The 19,756-nt window shown below is 39.6% G+C and overlaps 2 protein-coding genes across 23 annotated transcripts in view; one reads left to right on the top strand and one right to left on the bottom strand.

Moving 5' to 3' along the window:
- The window catches only part of AAK1 (AP2 associated kinase 1), a 173,399-nt gene that overhangs the window by 30,869 nt on the left and 122,774 nt on the right, over positions 1 to 19,756 (bottom strand). For 10 of the 22 annotated variants that reach the window (XR_010934480.1, XM_067704811.1, XM_067704810.1 and 7 more), the window contains 3 exons: positions 19,117 to 19,282; positions 17,709 to 17,813; positions 10,581 to 10,676 (listed from right to left, as the gene is read on the bottom strand). Coding sequence is in view for 21 of the 22 variants with exons in the window: in XM_067704811.1 (XP_067560912.1) it covers positions 10,581 to 10,676; positions 17,709 to 17,813; positions 19,117 to 19,282 (367 nt within the window). In the remaining variant the exon portion in view is untranslated. The remainder of the gene's footprint in view (positions 1 to 10,580; positions 10,677 to 17,708; positions 17,814 to 19,116; positions 19,283 to 19,756) is intronic. The other 12 variants (XM_067704813.1, XM_067704814.1, XM_067704827.1 and 9 more) reach the window with 5 other exon arrangements.
- LOC137206143 (large ribosomal subunit protein eL36-like) lies at positions 16,882 to 17,278 on the top strand. The gene has a single exon (XM_067704831.1). The coding sequence runs from the start codon at positions 16,913 to 16,915 to the stop codon at positions 17,228 to 17,230; it is 318 nt and encodes a 105-aa protein (XP_067560932.1). The 5' UTR covers positions 16,882 to 16,912; the 3' UTR covers positions 17,231 to 17,278.

Here is a 19,756-nt window from a genome sequence, read left to right as displayed (position 1 = left end):
GAGTGGCAGGACATATTTAAAGTGATGAAGGAGAAACACCTACAGCCAAGATTACTCTACCCAACAAGGATCTCATTCAGATTTGATGGAGAAATTAAAACCTTTACAGACAAGCAAAAGCTAAGAGAATTCAGCACCACCAAACCAGCTTTACAACAACTGCTAAAGGAACTTCTCTAGGCAAGAAACACAAGAAAAGGAAAAGACCTACAATAATGAACCCAAAACAATTAAGAAAATGGGAATAGGAACATACATATCGATAATTACCTTAAATGTAAATGGATTAAATGCTCCCACCAAAAGACGTACACTGGCTGAATGCATACAAAAACAAGACCTATATATATGCTGTCTACAAGAGACCCACGTCAGACCTAGGGACACATACACACTGAAAGTGAGGGGATGGAAAAAGATATTCCATGCAAATGGAAATCAAAAGAAAGCTGGAGTAGCAATTCTCATATCAGACAAAACAGACTTTAAATAAAGACTATTACAAGAGACAAAGAAGGACACTACATAATGATCAAGGGATCAATCCAAGAAAATATAACAATTGTAAATATTTATGCACCCAACATAGGAGCACCTCAATACATAAGGCAAATACTAACAGCCATAAAAGGGGAAATTGACAGTAACACATTCATAGTAGGGGACTTTAACACCCCACTTTCACCAATGGACAGATAGATCATCCAAAATGAAAATAAATAAGGAAACACAAGCTTTAAATGATACATTAAACAAGATGGACTTAATTGATACTTATAGGACATTCAATCCAAAAACAACAGAATATACATTCTTCTCAAGTGCTCATGGAACATTCTCCAGGATAAATCATATCTTGGGTCACAAATCAAGCCTTGGTAAATTTAAGAAAAATGAACTCGTATCATGTATCTTTTCCGACCACAATGCTATGAGACTAGATGTCAATTACAGGAAAAAATCTGTAAAAAATACAAACACATGGAAGCTAAACAATACACTACTTAATAACCAAGAGATAACTTAAGAAATCAAAGAGGAAATCAAAAAATACCTAGAGGGCTTCCCTGGTGGTGCAGTGGTTGAGAGTCCACCTGCTGATGCAGGGGACACGGGTTCGTGCCCCAGTCCGGGAAGATCCTGTATGCCGCGGAGCGGCTGGGCCCGTTAGCCATGGCCGCTGGGCCTGCGCGTCTGGAGCCTGTGCTCCTCAACGGGAGAGGCCACAACAGTGAGGCCCGTGGACCGCAAAAACAAAAACAAAAACAAAAAAACCTAGAAACAAATAACAATGAAAACACGATGACACAAAACCTATCGGATGCAGCAAAAGCAGTGCTAAGAGGGAAGTTTATAGCAATACAATCCTACCTTAAGAAACAAGAAACATCTCAAATAAACCACCTAACCTTACACCTAAAGCAATTGGAGAAAGAAGAACAAAAAAACCCCAAAGTTAGCAGAAGGAAAGAAATCATAAAGATCAGAAATAAATGAAAAAGAAATGAAGGAAACAATAGCAAAGATCAATAAAAACTAAAAGCTGGTCATTTGAGAAGCTAAACAAAATTGATAAACCATTAGCCAGACTCATCAAGAAAAAAAGGGACAAGACTCAAATCAATAAAATTAGAAATGAAAAACGAGTAGTAACAACTGACACTGAAGAAATACAAAAGATCATGAGAGATTACTACAAGCAACTCTATGCCAATAAAATGGACAACCTGGAAGAAATGGACAAATTCTTAGAAATGCACAACCTTCTGAGACTGAACCAGGAAGAAACAGAAAATATGAACAAACCAATCACAAGCACTGAAACTGAAACTGTGATTAAAAATCTTCCAACAAACAAAAGCCCAGGACCAGATGGCTTCAGAGGCGAACTCTATTGAACATTAGGGAAGAGCTAACACCTATCCTTCTCAAACTCTTCCAAAATATAGCAGAGGGAGGAACACTCCCGAATTCATGCTATGAAACCACCATCACCCTGATACCAAAACCAGACAAAGATGTCACAAAGAAAGAAAAGTACAGGCCAATATCACTGATGAACATAGATGCAAAAATCCTCAACAAAATACTAGCTAACAGAATCCAGCAGCACATTAAACGGATCATACACCATGATCAAGTGGGGTTCATCCCAGGAATGCAAGGATTCTTCAATATACGCAAATCAATCAATGTGATACACCATATTAACAAATTGAAGGAGAAAAACCATATGATCGTCTCAATAGATGCAGAGAAAGCTTTCGACAAAATTCAACACCCATTTATGATAAAAACCCTCCAGAACGTAGGCACAGACAGAAACTTCCTCAACATAATAAAGGCCATACATGACAAACCCACAGCCAACATCGTCCTAAATGGTGAAAAACTGAAACCATTTCCACTAAGATCAGGAAGAAGACAAGGTTGTCCACTCTCACCACTATTATTCCACATCATTTTGGAAGTTTTAGCCACAGCAATCAGATAAGAAAAAGAAATAAAAGGAATCCAAATCAGAAAAGAAGAAGTAAAGCTGTCACTGCTTGCAAATAACATGATACTATACATAGAGAATCCTAAAGATGCTACCAGAAAACTACTACAGCTAATCAATGAATTTGGTAAAGTAGCAGGATACAAAATCAATACACAGAAATCTCTGGCATTCCTATACACTAATGATGAAAAATCTGAAAGTGAAATTAAGAAAACACTCCCATTTACCACTGCAACAAAAAGAATAAAATATCTAGGGATATACCTACCTAAGGAGAGAAAAGACCTGTATGCAGAAAACTAGAAGACACAGATGAAAGAAATTAAAGATGATACAAGTAGATGGAGAGGTAGACCATGTTCTTGGATTGGAAGAATCAACATTGTGAAAATTACTCTACTACCCAAAGCAATCTACAGATTCAAGGCAATCCCTATCAAACTACAAGTGGCATTTTTCACAGAACTAGAACAAAAAATTTCACAGTTTATATGGAAACACAAAAGACCCCAAATAGCTAAAGCAATCTTGAGAAGAAAAAATGGAGCTGGAGGAATCAGGCTCCCTGACTTCAGACTATACTACAAAGCTACAGTAATCAAGACAATATGGTCCTGGCACAAAAACAGTAACATAGATCAATGGAACAGGATAGAAAGCCCAGAGATAAACCCACGCACATATGGTCACCTTGTCTTTGATAAAGGAGGCAGGAATGTACAGTGGAGAAAGGACAGCCTCTTCAATAAGTGGTGCTGGGAAAACTGGACAGGTACATGTAAAAGTATGAAATTAGAACACTCCCTAACACCATACACAAAAGTAAACTCAAAATGGATTAAAGACCTAAATTTAAGGCCAGACACTATCAAAATCTTAGAGGAAAACATAGGCAGAACACTCGACGACATAAATCACAGCAAGATCCTTTTTGACCCACCTCCTAGAGAAATGGAAATAAAAACAAAAATAAACAAATGGGACCTAATGAAACTTCAAAGCTTTTGCACAGCAAACGAAACCATAAAGAAGATGAAAAGACAACCCTCAGAATGGGAGAAAATATTTGCAAATGAAGCAACTGACAAAGGATTAATCTCCAAAATTTACAAGCAGCTCATGCAGCTCAATATCAAAAAAACAATCAACCCAATCCAAAAATGGGCAGAAGACCTAAACAGACATTTCTCCAAAGAAGATATACAGTCTGCCAACAAACACATGAAAGAATGCTCAACATCATTAATCATTAGAGAAATGCAAAGCAAAATGAGGTATCATCTCACACCGGTCAGAATGGCCATCAACAAAAATCTACTAACAATAAATGCTGGAGTGGGTGTGGAGAAAAGGGAACCCTCTTGCACTGCTGGTGGGAATGTGAATTGGTACAGCCACTATGGAGAACAGTATGGAGGTTCCTTAAAAAACTAAAAATAGAACTACCATACGACCCAGCAATCCCACTACTGGGCATATATCCTGAGAAAAGCATAATTCAAAAAGAGACATGTACCAAAATATTCACTGCAGCTCTATTTACAATAGCCAGGACATGGAAGCAACCTAAGTGTCCATCAACAGATGAATGGATAAAGAAGATGTGGGCACTATATACAATGGAATATTACTCAGCCATAAAAAGGAATGAAATTGAGTTATTTGTAGTGAGGTGGATGGACCTAGAGTCTGTCATACAGAGTGAAGTAAGTCAGAAAGAGAGAAACAAATACCGTATGCTAATACATATATATGGAACCTAAAAAAAAAAAAAAAAAAAGAAAAAAAAGGTCAGAAGAACCTAGGGGCAAGATGCGAATAAAGATGCAGACCTACTAGAGAATGGACTTGAGGATACGAGGAGGGGGAAGGGTAAGCTGGGACAAAGTGAGAGAGTGGCATGGACACATATACACTACCAAACGTAAAATAGATAGCTAGTGGGAAGCAGCCGCATAGCAGAGGGAGATCAGCTCGGTGCTTCGTGACCACCTACAGGGGTGGGATAGGAGGGTGGGAGGGAGGGAGATGCAAGAGATATGGGGACATATGTATAACTGATTCACTTTGTTATAAAGCAGAAACTAACACACCATTGTAAAGCAATTATACTGCAATAAAGATGTTAAAAAAATTATACTCCAATAAAGATGTTAAAAAATAAAAAAAAGGATGAAAATAAAACTACCCATAATTTCCCTTGTAGAGACAGTCACTATTGAGTTGTTAACAAATGCTCTTCCAACCTTTTCCTATAAACTCTGAACGTTCAATAAATATTTAAGCATACTCAGGTGCTCTTCAGACAATGTAATTAGAAAAGAATTGCTAAGTCAATAAGGAAGTAAAATCTTAAAGGCCACGCTGTCCTCCCTGAAAGCTGTACTAACTGCTACTCCCACTAGCAGGATCTGAGTGTGTCCATTTTCTGATACCTTCACCAACCCTGAGGTGGTAGCTTTTTTTCATCTTTACCAATCTGACAGCAGAAGCTGCAGCACCTCACTGCTTTATAATTGGTACTTCTTGGATTCATCATGATGGTGAACCCTTAGAAAAATAGTATTTCCTGATAATTCATCTTTTGTCCTTTGTGAATTGTCTGCTCCTATTTTTCTGTTGGTGTGATTTTCTTATCACATTCCCAGTACTATAATCAGTTCTTTCTCAAGTCTCTAGGGTTCCCAAATAAAACTGAGTCAGGTTAAGAGCTTGGAAAAGCGCTGAAATCATGGTTAAAAGACTGAGAAGGTGGACCCCTGAAGAAAAATGGATGCAGAATTAGTTAGCCTGGACCGTGGAAACCGAGAGTGCTTTTAAAGGAGAGGATTGTTAGTACGTTGAAATGAAGGGGGGAATGAAAGGGTCTTCTCTTCTGAGCACCTCCCCTCTCCTTAAACATAAGTCAAATGGCGTGAGGGATTAGGGGAAGAGAGGAGGGGGCAGCTGCTAGAGTTGGAGACAGGGATTAATCCATTTCAGATTCTCATACCGCTCCTCTCAAGACTTAGTAACTGAAAATATAAATCACAGAAAAGGGTACAAATCCTTCATAAACCAGTCTAAGGCCAGACAGTCAGAACCACTTCCTGGCAGGAGACCAGGATATACTGCAAGTTGTGAGCTTTTTCTCTTTTAAAATATCAAAGATGAGGGTAGATATCTATTTATACAGGCCAGTAGGACTAAGGGCTTGCTCACGGCCCATTGCAACCCTAGTTAGGACTACGGCTATGAGGACTAAAGCAGACTGAACTTACAGACATGGAAGAGCCAGATGCAAGCCCCATCGATAAAGATGATTTGGCTGCTACAGCTTTGTGGTTCTGGAAATTTACGTCTTGTCTAACTTGGGGTGTAAGCCCTGATGTCTTGCAATGAGAGATGCTGTTTTTAGAATTTTGTTGCTCTAGCTCCTATCACTGAGAAACCAGACACTAAACCACCTGTGACATCTGCAAGCTGGAATCAAAAGTCAACCACCATGACCCATTCATTCCGAGTCCATTTTAGAGAACTGAATCCGTGGGAGGAAAAACTTTCCAGAGTAAAGACACATACTCTGATCAACCTTGGACTTTTAAAATATCACAAGACAGCAATTGGAAGTGAGGGAGCTGCCAAGCAAATAGCTCTGAGAGGAATGCCTATCTTGACAACAAAGCACTGAGAAAACACAGCTCCTCTTGCTTACTTTTCAAGAGAACACGGAGTGCCATAAGCCAAGAAGTACTTTTTTAAAAACAGTTGTTAATTCTAGGAAGGGCACTTACGGGGCAACTAATGCATTCTTGCTCAGTCTTGTGGAACACTGATGTTGAAAGGTCAGTATTAAGGGGTTGCTATAAAAATCTTTTCCTCAAACTCTGAGAACTGCTGGCGGGAATGTAAAAGGGTATAGTCACTGTGGAAAACAGTATGGCAGTTCCTCAAAAAATTAAAAATAGTGTTAGGTTCTAGTAATTCTATTTCTGGGTATGTACCTCAAAGAGTCTTGAGTTTTGAAGAGATATTTGCACACTCACGTTCAAAGAAGCATTATTCACAGTACCCAAAAGATAGAAGCAACCCATGTGTTAACTGACAGATGGATAAACAAAACACAACAGAGTATTATTCAGCTTTAAAAAGAAATTCTGACATATGCTACAACATGTACAAACCATGAGGACATTATGTTAAGTGAAAAGAGCCAGTCACAAAAGAACAAATACTGTGTAATTCCACTTATATGAGGCACCTACAGTAGTCAAATTCATAGAGACAGAAAGTAGAATGGTGGTTGCCAGGGGTTGGGGGGAGAGAGGAACGGAGAGGTACTGTTTAATAGGCAGAGTTTCGATTTTGCAAAATGAAAACAAGTTCTGTGGATGCATGGTGGTGATGGCTGTAAACAATATAAATGTACTTGAGGCCACTGAACTGTCCACTTTAAAATGGGAAATTTTGTGTTACATATACTTTACCACAATTTTTTAAAATGATTAAATCTTTCCACCAATTTTCAGAGAAAATTCCTCAATCTTCTCTACCATTTTTTTAAACCTTTGATACCACCTATAGCTTATCTGTTCCCTAATACAAATAAAAGGCAAAATAAATGAACACACAGCATATGAGCATCAGTGAAATACTTTGAGGCTCCCTAGAGCTAGGCTTCGTGTGGCAGCTTTATGAGCATACAAATGCTCGGCTGTGATTTTTTTATGCCAGATTTTCTAAGAAAATTTGTTTTACAATGCTTTGGAAAAGAAAAATACTCCTTAAAAAAGAAAGAAAAACACCTCCAATTATCCAGTGTCCCTTCACTTAGAGTTTAACAATGGCTGATATCAAGGAATTCTACTTTGATTGCTCTGAGTTGTGCAAAGGTCATAGGTCATAAGAGCCAGTTTCATGTCTGTAAGACAAAAATACCATTGCTAAGACTTCTTGATAACTAGGACTGCGCCCCTGGGAATAAGGGCCTGGAACCAAAGCTGTTATAGCACTTCCTATCTTTATACTAATTCAGAGTTCCCAAAGCAATTTCAAATACATGATTTCATCTGAGCCACACAAGCCAGTCTGCAGGTAGGTTCTACTATGGCCAATGCTGAGGAGGGGGAGAACACAGAGTTTGAGTGATTTGACCAAAATCACTTAGCTACTAAGTGGCTAGAACCAAGCTCTTACAAGTTCAAATCCATTCTTGTATCTCCCTAACCCTTAAATTTAGCTCTCTAGTCAAAGGATTTATTGAGCTGGGATCTGTCCCCAAACGACCCCTTGCTGTGTGGGTGCTGTGAGCCACCAGGAAGAAGGAGCACAGTCACAGCAGCACTAAGGCCTCACTTCCTTACTCACGAAGAGAGAGATTAATGGACATACCCACCGGTCAGTATTATTTCTGGCTCAAAGGAAATCATATGTGAAAACATTTAAAAAGCATAAAATAAAATGTTAAGTCACAAAAGGCATAGTTGTCAGGAGGCTAAGGTTCCATGATTCTCACCATCAGGAAGGCTGAGTGTGGGAGGGAAGCATGTATGTAAACCCAACCAACCAACCAACACACCTAACCGGTGTCCACCACCGGTGGAGGGAGTGACAAACTGCTTGCTTTGAGGGGCAGGAGACAAACCTGCAGTCTGCCAAGGTACCAGAGACCGCAGACTCTCGGCCCTTTCCTCACTCGGGCATTTCAAGATGCTGAGGAAGGATACAGGGATAAAGGAGCTATATAACAATGTGCTACAGGCTGGGCATATAACAGTAAATAAGGTAATCAAAGACACAGTGGTCACATGCCATACTTAGCCCAGATCCTGGAGAGCATCATGAAAGGAGGAGCTGAACAATCTGCTGAGCTTACCTACTACTTTCATCCCAGGGTTTGGCAGCTTCCTGACATGTGGGCTGTGCCTCTGTTTATGCCCCCTCAAGAGTGGGAAGGAGGCCTGGCTAGGGGTTGGCGGACTCAGAGACGGAAGGCTATGGAGATAGTAGTCTGGTGTAGCTGGGGACGGAAATGGAGGGTAATGGGGCTGCCAAAAGCCTTTCGGCCTCAGGTTTCATTTACTTCATTCATCTAATCTGCAAATACTCACTGAGTGCCAGCTACACCCCGCAGTGTTCTCAGCATTAACGGTACACTGGTAAATAAGACAGACAAGGTCCCTCCCTCAGGACACTGGCATTCTGGTGGAGAAAGAGGAATGAACAAGTAGAAGCAGACAATGTCATGATAAATGCTAGGAAGAAAAAAGCCACGGGGTGTGAGTGACAGTGCCCGTGGGACCACGTCGGGCCTCTCCGAGAAGACAGCAATTAAGCAGAGACCCAAATGTCAAATGACAAGAAGGAAAAGCTTTCCAGGCAGAGTACCAGAAAGTGCAAAGGCCCTGATGTGGGAATAAGCTTAGCTTAGCTTATTGGAGGAAAGACTGAAGGGAAGAATGCTATGAGCTCAGGTTAGAAGGGTAGCCAACGGCCAGACTAGTCAGGGTCTTGTAGGTATGGTAAGAAGCCTGGATTTTGTGCTCAGTGATTTGAGAATTCACTGGACTGCAAAGGAGTGACATGTCTGATTTATGCTTTCATCCTCTGGCTTGTGCCAAGAGGTCACCCTTCCAGTTCTGCAGTCCATGGGCTATCTAGGTAAGAGCAAGGCATGGACCAAAAGGGGTACCAAAGGGAGAAGGCCTCAATAATCCCTTTTTCCTTGTCTGATATTATGACTGCCACAAAAGGGAGGAAAAAGAAGCCAGTGGGCCCTAGCTCGAGTTTACAGCCCATCCTTTCTAGGCTTCTGCTTGAAACTGGCCTGTCTTGGCCCTGCCGGGCATGCCTGATGAATGCAACAGAGAAAAGGACCTCTGTTGATTCTTTCTTCTCTTTTCTTTAACTACCATATCCTGAATCATTCCCTAGTGACTTTAGATATTTTTGACCTACCTCCAGGTCCAGCAAGCTACAAAGTTACACAATACTACCTGATCAGGGCAAATTTCTTCTTCCTCTTAGAAGGGTCAACAAACTACTTAAAGAAATAAAAACTATCTTGGGAACCTAGCTGTGGTCTGTCTTAGTAAGTAGAGGATATGCACATCACAATCACTTCCGATCTTAAGGCAATCAATCAAATAAATCCCTCTGACATTTTGGGAGAGAAGAAAAACCAAGCAGATTCTTTTAGTTTAAGACTTTTAGTTTAAGAAATCGACAGGGGTAAGAATGGGAGAAAAGAAAAAACTATCAGCAGCAAAATGACTGTCAGCTGTTTCTAAGGAGCTGGATCTATTTGCTTTTTCAAAGAGACTGAAAAAGAAGAGAAAGGGTGGCTTCTGTTCCTCACATTCTGCTCCCCTTCCCCCAAAAGGATGGGGAGGGGAGCGCGAAGAGAAATCTTTGGCATTCACGAACTCCAAATGGAAAGCATCCAATGATATTGTTTCAAAAGCTATTTCAATCAGACCACACTAACCGTTTCTTACTTTTTTAGACTGCTTACTTAAAAATCGGTACAGAGCAGACAGTAGGGGAGATTAGAATTACTTATTTCGATGACAAAGAGTCAAGCCCAGATAGTGGAAGGTAGTGGAACCGACGTCTCCTGACTCACACTCCCTATCAAATTTTATTATGTATTTGTATCTTTTAAAAATAAAAGCACATTATAGCAAAATAGGAACAGGAAGTCACTCATAATCCAATCATTATACTACACCATTAGCATTTTGGTCCTTCTATCATAGGCTTATAGGTTCCCCCCCCCCCTTGTTATAATCACACTGAACTAATGCTCTTTGCGATACACAGGCCCTTTATATTACCATTAACACAGTCAAGGATATGAAACTTGAGACTGATAAGATGTGGAATACAACTTGGTATAATCTGAGCTGAATTTATTATCTTTGCTAAGGACTAGTGACCCCACAAGAGAATTTTGCCCCTCTTATTGAGACAGTAAAAATATACAACAGCACCTATTAACAGGTATTGGAATTCAGGTCCTTTTCCTGGAGTGTTTAAAACAGAACTCTCAAGAAGCCCTGGGATGTAACTTAACTTCAGATCAGTTTTATTTACCTACCTGGTGCATCAGGTACTTGAAGAGGAATGAAAGGATCAGATACACTTAGAAGAGGAAGGCTAGAATCCACAGTCTGCCCACCCTTCCTTTTTTCAGCTGGAATTGGTTGGAGGGGAAGGAAGGGTCAAGAAGAGAGAGAAAAAAAGAGAAAAGCAGAAAACATCAAGTAAATCCAGATGTACTTACCATCTATTAAGCCAACTCCAATTATAGAGTAAGTCTAAATTTAGAGGCAGAATAAAGAAATATGGGTGGATATAATTCAATGTAATAGCAAAGTATGTCTAAGATGTACAATCTGGTCCTTGCAACGTAGTCTGAGATGCAATTAATGGTAAAAGTAGGATAGTCGTACATCTGAAATTCCACGTCTTCCTTGGATACTGCAGTCTATAGTGATCTCTGTCAGAATTCCTACTGCAATTACTACTATCCTTATCACACATTTTGGTAGGTAAACAAACTGTGTCTATTTTGTAACTTAGAATATGTGTATAGGTACTTCCTATGTGCCCATTTCCCTCTTGAGGTCCTTTAGGGACTGAGTCCTATTCTATCACCATAGGTCAAATGTAGTGCTAGGTAGACACAAAGAGACAGAAACAGATTTCTTCCCTATTGGAAGGTTAGATAAACCCTAACCTTTGGACTACATCTACCATACTATTGGCATTCATCCTATATTTGGCAAACTTCTAGATTTACAGAAATCTATATACCCTATGGAATATCAGAGCCTGAAGGGATCTCAGCACTTTCTATCATAATTTTCTTATTTTCCAGAAAAAAAAGTGAAGCCCAGAAGTTAAGAGACTAGACAGAGGTCCACCAGCAGACCCAGGATCAAAACACAGGTCTCCTGGCTCCGTCTTTACCATTCTTTACCTTGCATTTTAATAATGAGTTAGTTCCTGAATTAAAATCTAATTTAGCCTTTTATAAAGTGGATTAAAAAAAACCTTTTAATTTTCAAGTAATTGTAGAATCATAGGAAGTTGCAGTACATAGAACTCTGTGAACCCTTCAACCATCTTCCCCCAGTGGTGAGTTCTTATACAACCATAGTTCAGTATCACTGACATCAGGGCAATTCTGTTAACTAAACTCTATTCAGTTTTCACATGTACTCACATTTGTGTGTGTGTGTTTGTGTGTTTATAGTTCCTTGCCATTTGACAGTATGTATAAATTAGCCTAAGCACCAAAACAATGATACACAACTATTCCATCAAACAAAAGAACTTCCTTGTACTCCTTTATAGTCACACCCACTCCTTACTCCTGTCCCAGTCTCTATAATTTTGTCATTTTAAGAATATCATTCAAGTGGGCTTTTAACTAAGCTTCTTTAAAGGTCTGTGGAGGAAGAGAAGGGTTAAAATCACTGCTCTTAGTCTCTGAAATATTTTAAAATGAGATACAATGAAATATATTAAAAGAAAAAGAACAAATTATGAAATTGAATGTATAGTATAATTCATGTTTGAAAAAAGTATGTACAAAGAAATAAAACTATGGACATAAATATTGTTAAATGTTAGTAATGCTTTCCTCTTGGAATGGGGTCATGAGTTTTTCAATCTTGCTTCCTTGGGGTTTTAGCAAATTAATGTATATAATTTATCAACAGAAAAATACAGTAAGTCCCCTACATATGACCTTCAAGTTGAGAACGTTCAAAGATGTGAACATGCGTTCCTATGTCCAATCACGTAAGTTAGTTCACGCGTCTGGTGTACATTGTCATGTGCAGCTTGCCCTCATCTCCTATTGCTAACGATCCTTCAGCTCTACCATCTCCCACCTCCTCTCCCTCCTCCAGTCAGTAACTCTTCTTGCCTGTTCACTAGATGCCAGCCCCTGTATGCCAGCTGTTGTACTGTACTACTGTACTTTCCAGGGTACTGTATTGTAAGATTAAAAATGTTTTCTTTATTTTTTGTGTGTGTTTTTTATGTATCATTTGTGTGAAAAGTATTATAAACCTATTACAGTACAGTATTATATAGCTGACTGTGCTAGTTGGGTACCTAGGCCAACTTTGGTGGACTTACGAACAAATTGGACTTATGAACAAACCGGATTTACGAATGTGCTCTTGGAACGGAACTCGTTCATATGTAGGGGACTTACTGTATTTTAAATAAAGAGGCACAATGTCAAGTTTTAATTGTCTGCCTGTTCCTCCTCTAATGTATGAACACAGTTTAGCAACATTTTTGCAGCTTTTACCATAAAAATGTTAAGGATAACCCTTGTGTCATCCTCCCCAGCTCATCACCAAATTTCCTGCTTCTCTCCTCTCTTGGTTAGTTAGAAGGTTTCAAATCAGTGAACGGTCTGAGCTTGATTAGAAAACTTGGAGAAAATGGTGCCACCCTGAACTTCATACAGTGAGGACACACTAATTTCTGGGATTTAGATATAATTTTATTTCATTTGTAAAGAATGAAGATTCCTCTTCATTCACACCACAAATGCAAATGAAGGGAAAATACCAAACGTTCATAGAAAAGTGCTGGATAAATTGAGGAAAATACGAAGATGTTTTGTAATGCCTGTAAAAGCTTAGTGTCACTGATTTATAAGATTTCTGAGATGTGGTTATAACTACAGCTTCTGCGCTGGGCTGCCCAGGGACAAATTTCTACTCTGTCATTCCCCACCTATGACCTTGGGCAGGTCACTTAGCCTCTCATGGGCTGTTGTGAGGGATCACTGGAGATAATGTGCATAAAAGCACTTACCCAGTGGGCTTAGCACGCAGCATGTACTCAACATATGTTTGCAGGTATTACTGTCCTAACTACTCAAATATGTGTTTTCTAATGGCTGGGCCATTAAAAAAAATACTGCCATTTACAACCTTCAAAGTTAAGCATTACGGGGAGAAGAGGCAAAAATAAAAGCAAAAAACAACTCTTTAAAAAATAGTTCATACAGACAAAAAACAAAACATAAAATGTATGATAAGAAAGAATTAGGCATTAAAACTGGAAGTGGATGGAAAATGATTAGGGACATCTGTTATTAACATCGGTGAATCCAAGCTCCTATCCTTTGGCAAAAAGCGACTCCTTTCCTTCATTCAACAAATGTGTACTGAGCCAAGCACTGTACTAAACGCTGGGATTCAGCATCAAAGAAGACCCTCCTAGGGCTTATTCCATGACCCCCTTTCCAGGGAAACTATATCCTACCCAGCACCATAACTAGTCATCATTGTGACATTTTATCTCAAGGACAATGACCAATGCTTTATACATTTGGTATATTTAGTCAACTATTTGGCATATCCAACTTTAAGCACTTTCAACCAGACCAAAATACCAATAAATTTAAAAATTAGGGCTTCCCTGGTGGCACAGTGGTTGAGAGTCCACCTGCCAATGCAGGGGACACGGGTTCGTGCCCCGGTCTGAGAGGGTCCCACATGCCGCGGAGCGGCTGGGCCTGTGAGCCATGGCCGTTGAGCCTGCACGTCCAGAGCCTGTGCTCCGCGACAGGAGAGGCCACAACAGTGAGAGGGCCATATACCGCAAAAAAAAAAAAAAAAAATTAAAAATTATATAGACCAGACAACAAAGCTAAAAATAAAAAATAACACACAAAAAATTTTCACTATTTAATATTAAAAAACACACCTTCCAAATAATTCCAATGCCTGTTCCAAAATATTAACAATGAGAACATCATATGAAGACTTATGGGATATGGTTAAAACATGAGTTTTTTCTTACAAGGGAAACACACAGCTATTAGAAAGCACTCTCAGTAACAGTGTAATCCTCAAAGGCTGGGGTGGGGTGGGCAACTGGAGCAAGAAAGAGGCAAGAGAATAGTAGATTCTCTGTGAAAAAGTCTTCCTGGAAATTATAATTAGCCTCCCTCCCCACTCTCATGCCAGATGAAAATCACTGTTATATTGAGAGAAAAACTCTAAATACTTTTTTTTAAAGAATTAAAAAAAAATTTACTATGTGTTCTTGAAATCAGCAAAAGTGAACCTAAGAAAAATAGGGAACTGTAATCAAAAAGATAAAGGCAAAAGATAAAGAATTAGACAACAGAAAAAGAGTAGTTCTATAGAGTTGTCTTTGAAAGGTAATAAAATAGCAAATCTCTAGCTAGAATTACCAAGAAAAAGAGAAACACAAATACATACAGTAAAATTGATGTATGCAAAGAAAATATTATAAAAGATTTAAATGTATTCTTCTATTTTATTAAAAAAAATTTGAAACTATAGATGATTTTCTAGGACATTATTATTAAATTTGCCTTATTATGAGGCAGAAAACCTGAGAGAGGAAGTTCTAGAGCCAGAGGGTCGGTGTCCCAGCTCTGCCACTTACTAGCTATGTGACCCTGGGAAAGAGACTAGCCTGTGCTCAGTTACCTCAACCATAACTGATGTGGGGATGATGTGGCAACCTCGGAGGGTTGTTGAGAGGGTCAGATAATACAATACTTGCATAGGACAAATGACAAACTGGGAGAAAAGTTTACAATATGACACATGAAGAGCTCTTACATATTAATAAGAACAAAATAAACACAGCACATTAAAAAAAAAAAAAGGACATGAACAACACAAATCCCAAAAGAAATAAAAATGGCCAGTAAACAATGTCCTCTGTCTACAGCCTCTGAGCTGGTCTGTCTGGGAAAAACAGGTGAAAATTACTCATTCATTGTCGACTGAAATAAAATGTGTATAGCATTCTTGGAGGGCAATTTGGAAATATGCACCAAAAGCCTTAATTACACATATCTTTTGATTTAGCAAATAATCCCCTAAAAGCTATCTTAAAGAAATTTTAAAGGATATGAATAAAAATTTGGCTTCAAGAATGTTTATGTGGTGAAAATTAGTAACAACCTAAGTATTAATCAAAGGGGATGTTAAATACAATGTTATTGTTCTTCCATTAAAAATCATGTTGTAGATTAGTATTTATTGAGGTGGAAACTACTAACTCCCATAGAACGTTTACAGAATGAATAACAAACTCCTGCATAATACCCAAGAGAAAATACTGCAGAGGCCATATTATCTCAATGCAATGAAAATATATCCTAAATAACTCTAGGGTAAAGAAATCAAAACTTAAAATTTAAAATTTAAAAACATCCAGAAAAGAATGAGAATAAGAGAGCATTACAGGGACTTCCCTGGTGGTCCAGTGGTTAAGACTCCACCTCCCAATACAGGGGACACGGGTTGGATCCCTGGTCGGGGAACTAAGATCCCACATGCCGTGGGGCAACGAAGCCCACGAGCTGCAACTACTGAGCATGTGGGCCATAACTACAGAGCCCGCATGCTGAAACTACAGAGCCCACGTGCTATGGAGCCCTGCACCACAACTACAGAGCCCACACGCCGCAACTACTGAGCCCACGCACCACAACTAGAGAGAAGCCTGAACACCATAGCGAGGAGCCCACGCACCACAGCGGAGGATCCCACGTGCTGCAAGGAAGATTCCGAGTACCACAACTAAGACCCGATGCAGCCAAAAATTAAATAAATAAATAAATAAATAAATAGAGCGTTACATAGCAAATGTTATGGAATAACAGCCAAAGTTCTAATCAGAAATAAATTTACGAGGTTAGAAAAATACTGATACACCCAAAGAAAGCAGGAAGAATATGAAAAATTAAAAGCAGAAATTAATCAATATAATTAAAAAGATCAATTTTGAAGGATATCAAATTCCATATCCTACAAAGAACATATTCAAAACCTCACATCCATTGCTGAGGAATTTATAACAGTAAAACACTGACATCAAATTAATGTTTAAAAAAGAGGTACCTGGTTAAATACATTAGGATGCATCCACATAAAGGAATTTAATGTAGATATTTTAAAAGTTATATTCGAGGAGCTTCTTTAATGATATGGGGGAAAGATGTCAAATTTTGTAAGCAAAAAAAATTAGGCTTTAAAATATGACTATAAAAATGTACCTTAGAGTCATAAACTGAGGCTGAAAATTGTGCACAAAATTGTGGACACATGTATTTTTGTGAAAGAGAAGATCTGTAACTTCCCTTAGATTCACAAAGATATCTGTGACCCTAAAAAGGTTAAATGCCACTAACAGACATCCAAATGGTATTGCTATGCTAATTTCTCAGGGGTGAGATCATGGGGCTCTTAACTTTCTTCTCTATGCTCTTCTATAAATTACTAAATATGTATATTATTTATTAATAAAAGGGAAAATTAGGTTTTTATAATTACTTCTAGAATTTTTTTAAACGTCTCATTTAAAAAGGTATCTCGCTTCCGCCACAGCAGCCATTAAAGAGCAGCAGCCATGGCTCTGCGCTACCCCATGGCTGTGGGCCTCAACAGGAGCCACAAGGTGGCCGAGAACGTGAGCAAGCCGAGGCGCAGCCGCTGCCACGGGCCCCTCACCAAGCACACCGAGTTTGTGCGGGACGTGATCCAGGAGGTGTGTGGCTTCGCCTCTTACGAACGGCGGGCCATGGAGCTGCTCAAGGTCTCCAAGGACAAGCGGGCCTTCAAGTTCATCAAGAAAAGGGTGGGGGGACACATCTGTGCCAAGAGGAAGAGAGAGGAGCTGAGCAATGTCCTGGCCTCCATGAGGAAGGCAGCAGCCAAGAAGGACTGAGCCCTTCCCCTCTGTGCACAATAAAACTTTTTCAGAAAAAAATAAAAATAAAAAGATATCTCCCTGTCCCCATAAGCACACACACACATGCACAAAAACACAGCATAGAAGAGACTCAGATATAGGATAGAGCATCTAATTCTTAGAACTCTTCAAGTCATTCCAAAGAACCTAAGCAATTACAAGAGATTAACAGAGTGATGTTCCTGAAATTTAGAAATATTTGCTGAAAAACATGTATGTGGACTTGAGAGAACAAATCCTGTATATTACTGCCAGATCACCCTGCCATTCTAATTCAAAGTGATTCTAGATCTTTTTTTATCCCGATCTTTTTATAGGAAATCTTCAGAATGAAGAAAACTATGTTACCACCAGGATCTGGGGCTCACTGCCATGCTAGGGTTATCTGTGGACTGGAAACCAGTGGGAAGGTCACAACAGTGAGTCTTGAGTTTCAGGTGTTCGCCATACTAACCAGTTCCAGCAGAAAATGAGGAAGCGGCAAAAGTATCACCTTGGCTTGGTTGAAAGCCTGGGATCAAACTCTCAGCTGAGCCTCCAAGCTTCTCAGGATGTTTGCCTGGAGGGACAAAATACCACTCGGTTCATCCCAGCAGAATCCCATGATGCACACACAGGCCAGGGGTGAAGGGCACCCTCCAAACCGACAGCTAGACTTGACTCATTTTACTGCATTATGGCAACACCTTGGCTACTCAAAGGCCCTTGTCTGGTCGCTGCAGTAACTGAGAAACAGCTGAGGAAAGAAAGGAAGTCTAAAGCTCTAAAGCTTGAGGACATTACTCAGAGCACAATGCCTCCAGCCTTCACTCTGAATCGATTTATCTCTACATCATTCTAATGAGTTTGATGATCTGTTTTCCATGTTGAAAGTAGTTATGAGAGCAAAAGAGAAGACAGATGGCAGTAGTGAGATGCTATGAGGGACAGGCACAATGACAATGGCTTAATGTAAAAGCCAACAGTTGAACAACAAGAACAGTGACAGGAAATTACTAAAAATAGATACAAGAATTTTAAAATTTGGGAGTCACTTAATCAGGTGCAAAATACTAGTTTTCAACAGCACATGAAGGCATTTCTGTTTACAGTCTAGAACAGTAACTGGCATACGTAACAATGAAACAAATTGACAATAAATGTCAAAGAAAGTTAAATCTTATGCCCTATGAAGAAAAAAAAAGGCAAGAAGTGTATGGATTTTTAAAAGATGTCTATAAAATTATAAAGCTAAAATGTTTGGTCAAAGTTCGTATCATTCACTCCGTTCTGATCATTCCTTTACCCTGTGCTTTTGTCTGCACTGAGGTACTTTTTTTGAACTGTATCATACTGTAGAATTTTCCCAGGGTGTGTGCTGTTGTTTTCCAAGGTGTATGTGTGTCTGTGAGTGGGTATCTTGCCTTCCAAATTAGACTGTGGATTTGAGGGTAGAAATGGTACCTTCTGTTTATTTGATCTCCGCTCCAGGGTCAGTCAACAGTAATAGAGAATTCTGATCATGAAGATTCAGTGTCTACATGAGGGCACACTCTCGTGGGTAAGCAGCTACGACTTTCTGGGATAATAAACCCACTTAGGACAAGGTACCATCACATTCCTCCAAGGAGTGAACATGCTTGACACTATCATCCTGATCTATGCTACCAAATCTTTCCTAAAAGTTTCCCACTCTCCTTGCTGCCACCCACAACAGACCAGGATTTCCTAAGGATGAGGAGACTTCGGTGCCCTAGTAAAAATACAGGCTGATTTGTGCATACACTTCAAAATCAAGTCTTTGAAGGAAAGAAAGACCCAAGCCTACATTTTCACATGCGTACCCCTCTTGAGTTAATCACAAAAAGACACCAATTACTCACCTTCCCCCAGCTTGGCAAAGTCCTTGTTCAGCAGTTCTTCAGCTGTGAGTTTGGAGAAATTGTCGTCGTCAAAGGGATTCCATGTAGAACCTTCTGAAGGATTATAAACGTTTTGCTGGGAGGCCCGAGGGGAGCCTGAAGGAGTGGTGGTTGCAGACCTAGGTAGGTTCCCACCCCCACGAAATAAAAAGACATATCAAGGTTGAAAAGGGTCAACCTATTTTCTTTTTGTTTCAAGAGCAAATTATTTTATAAGTCAAACCATTATTTTCTACAGTATGTTTCTAAAAGGGCTTCCCGTAGCAATGGAACAGTTTCCAAAGATGCCCTTTCCACTGTGTGAAACAAACATCTCCCTTTCTTTTGTGATTCACTGTCTCCCGCTACATCTTTAACCTCTTGCTTAGATTTTTGGTCTCATCTGCAAGTTCTTTCAATTCAGGATCCCAAAGCCACCTGTTCTTAGGCTCGTGCATCCTGTGGTGACCACTGTAACATTCACAACAGCTCCAGAGGGGCTGCTGCCTATTCCGGCTGCCTCGCATCTGTCAGGATCCAGCATCAGTGGACACCATCACAGTTAAAGAGCAACAAAGACATTTACCACCATCTTGAGCCCCTGGGTATCATCACCTGATTT

The sequence above is a fragment of the Pseudorca crassidens genome, chromosome 14, assembly GCF_039906515.1.
Source record: "Pseudorca crassidens isolate mPseCra1 chromosome 14, mPseCra1.hap1, whole genome shotgun sequence".
Taxonomy (NCBI): domain Eukaryota; kingdom Metazoa; phylum Chordata; class Mammalia; order Artiodactyla; family Delphinidae; genus Pseudorca; species Pseudorca crassidens.
The sequence above is the reverse complement of the archived record's forward strand: the minus strand, read 5'-3'. Positions and strand labels throughout refer to the sequence as shown.

Bases quoted from the DNA above. Each gene is read 5' to 3' on its own strand.
- LOC137206143 (XM_067704831.1), top strand. From the start codon at position 16,913: ATGGCTCTGCGCTACCCCATGGCTGTGGGCCTCAACAGGAGCCACAAG.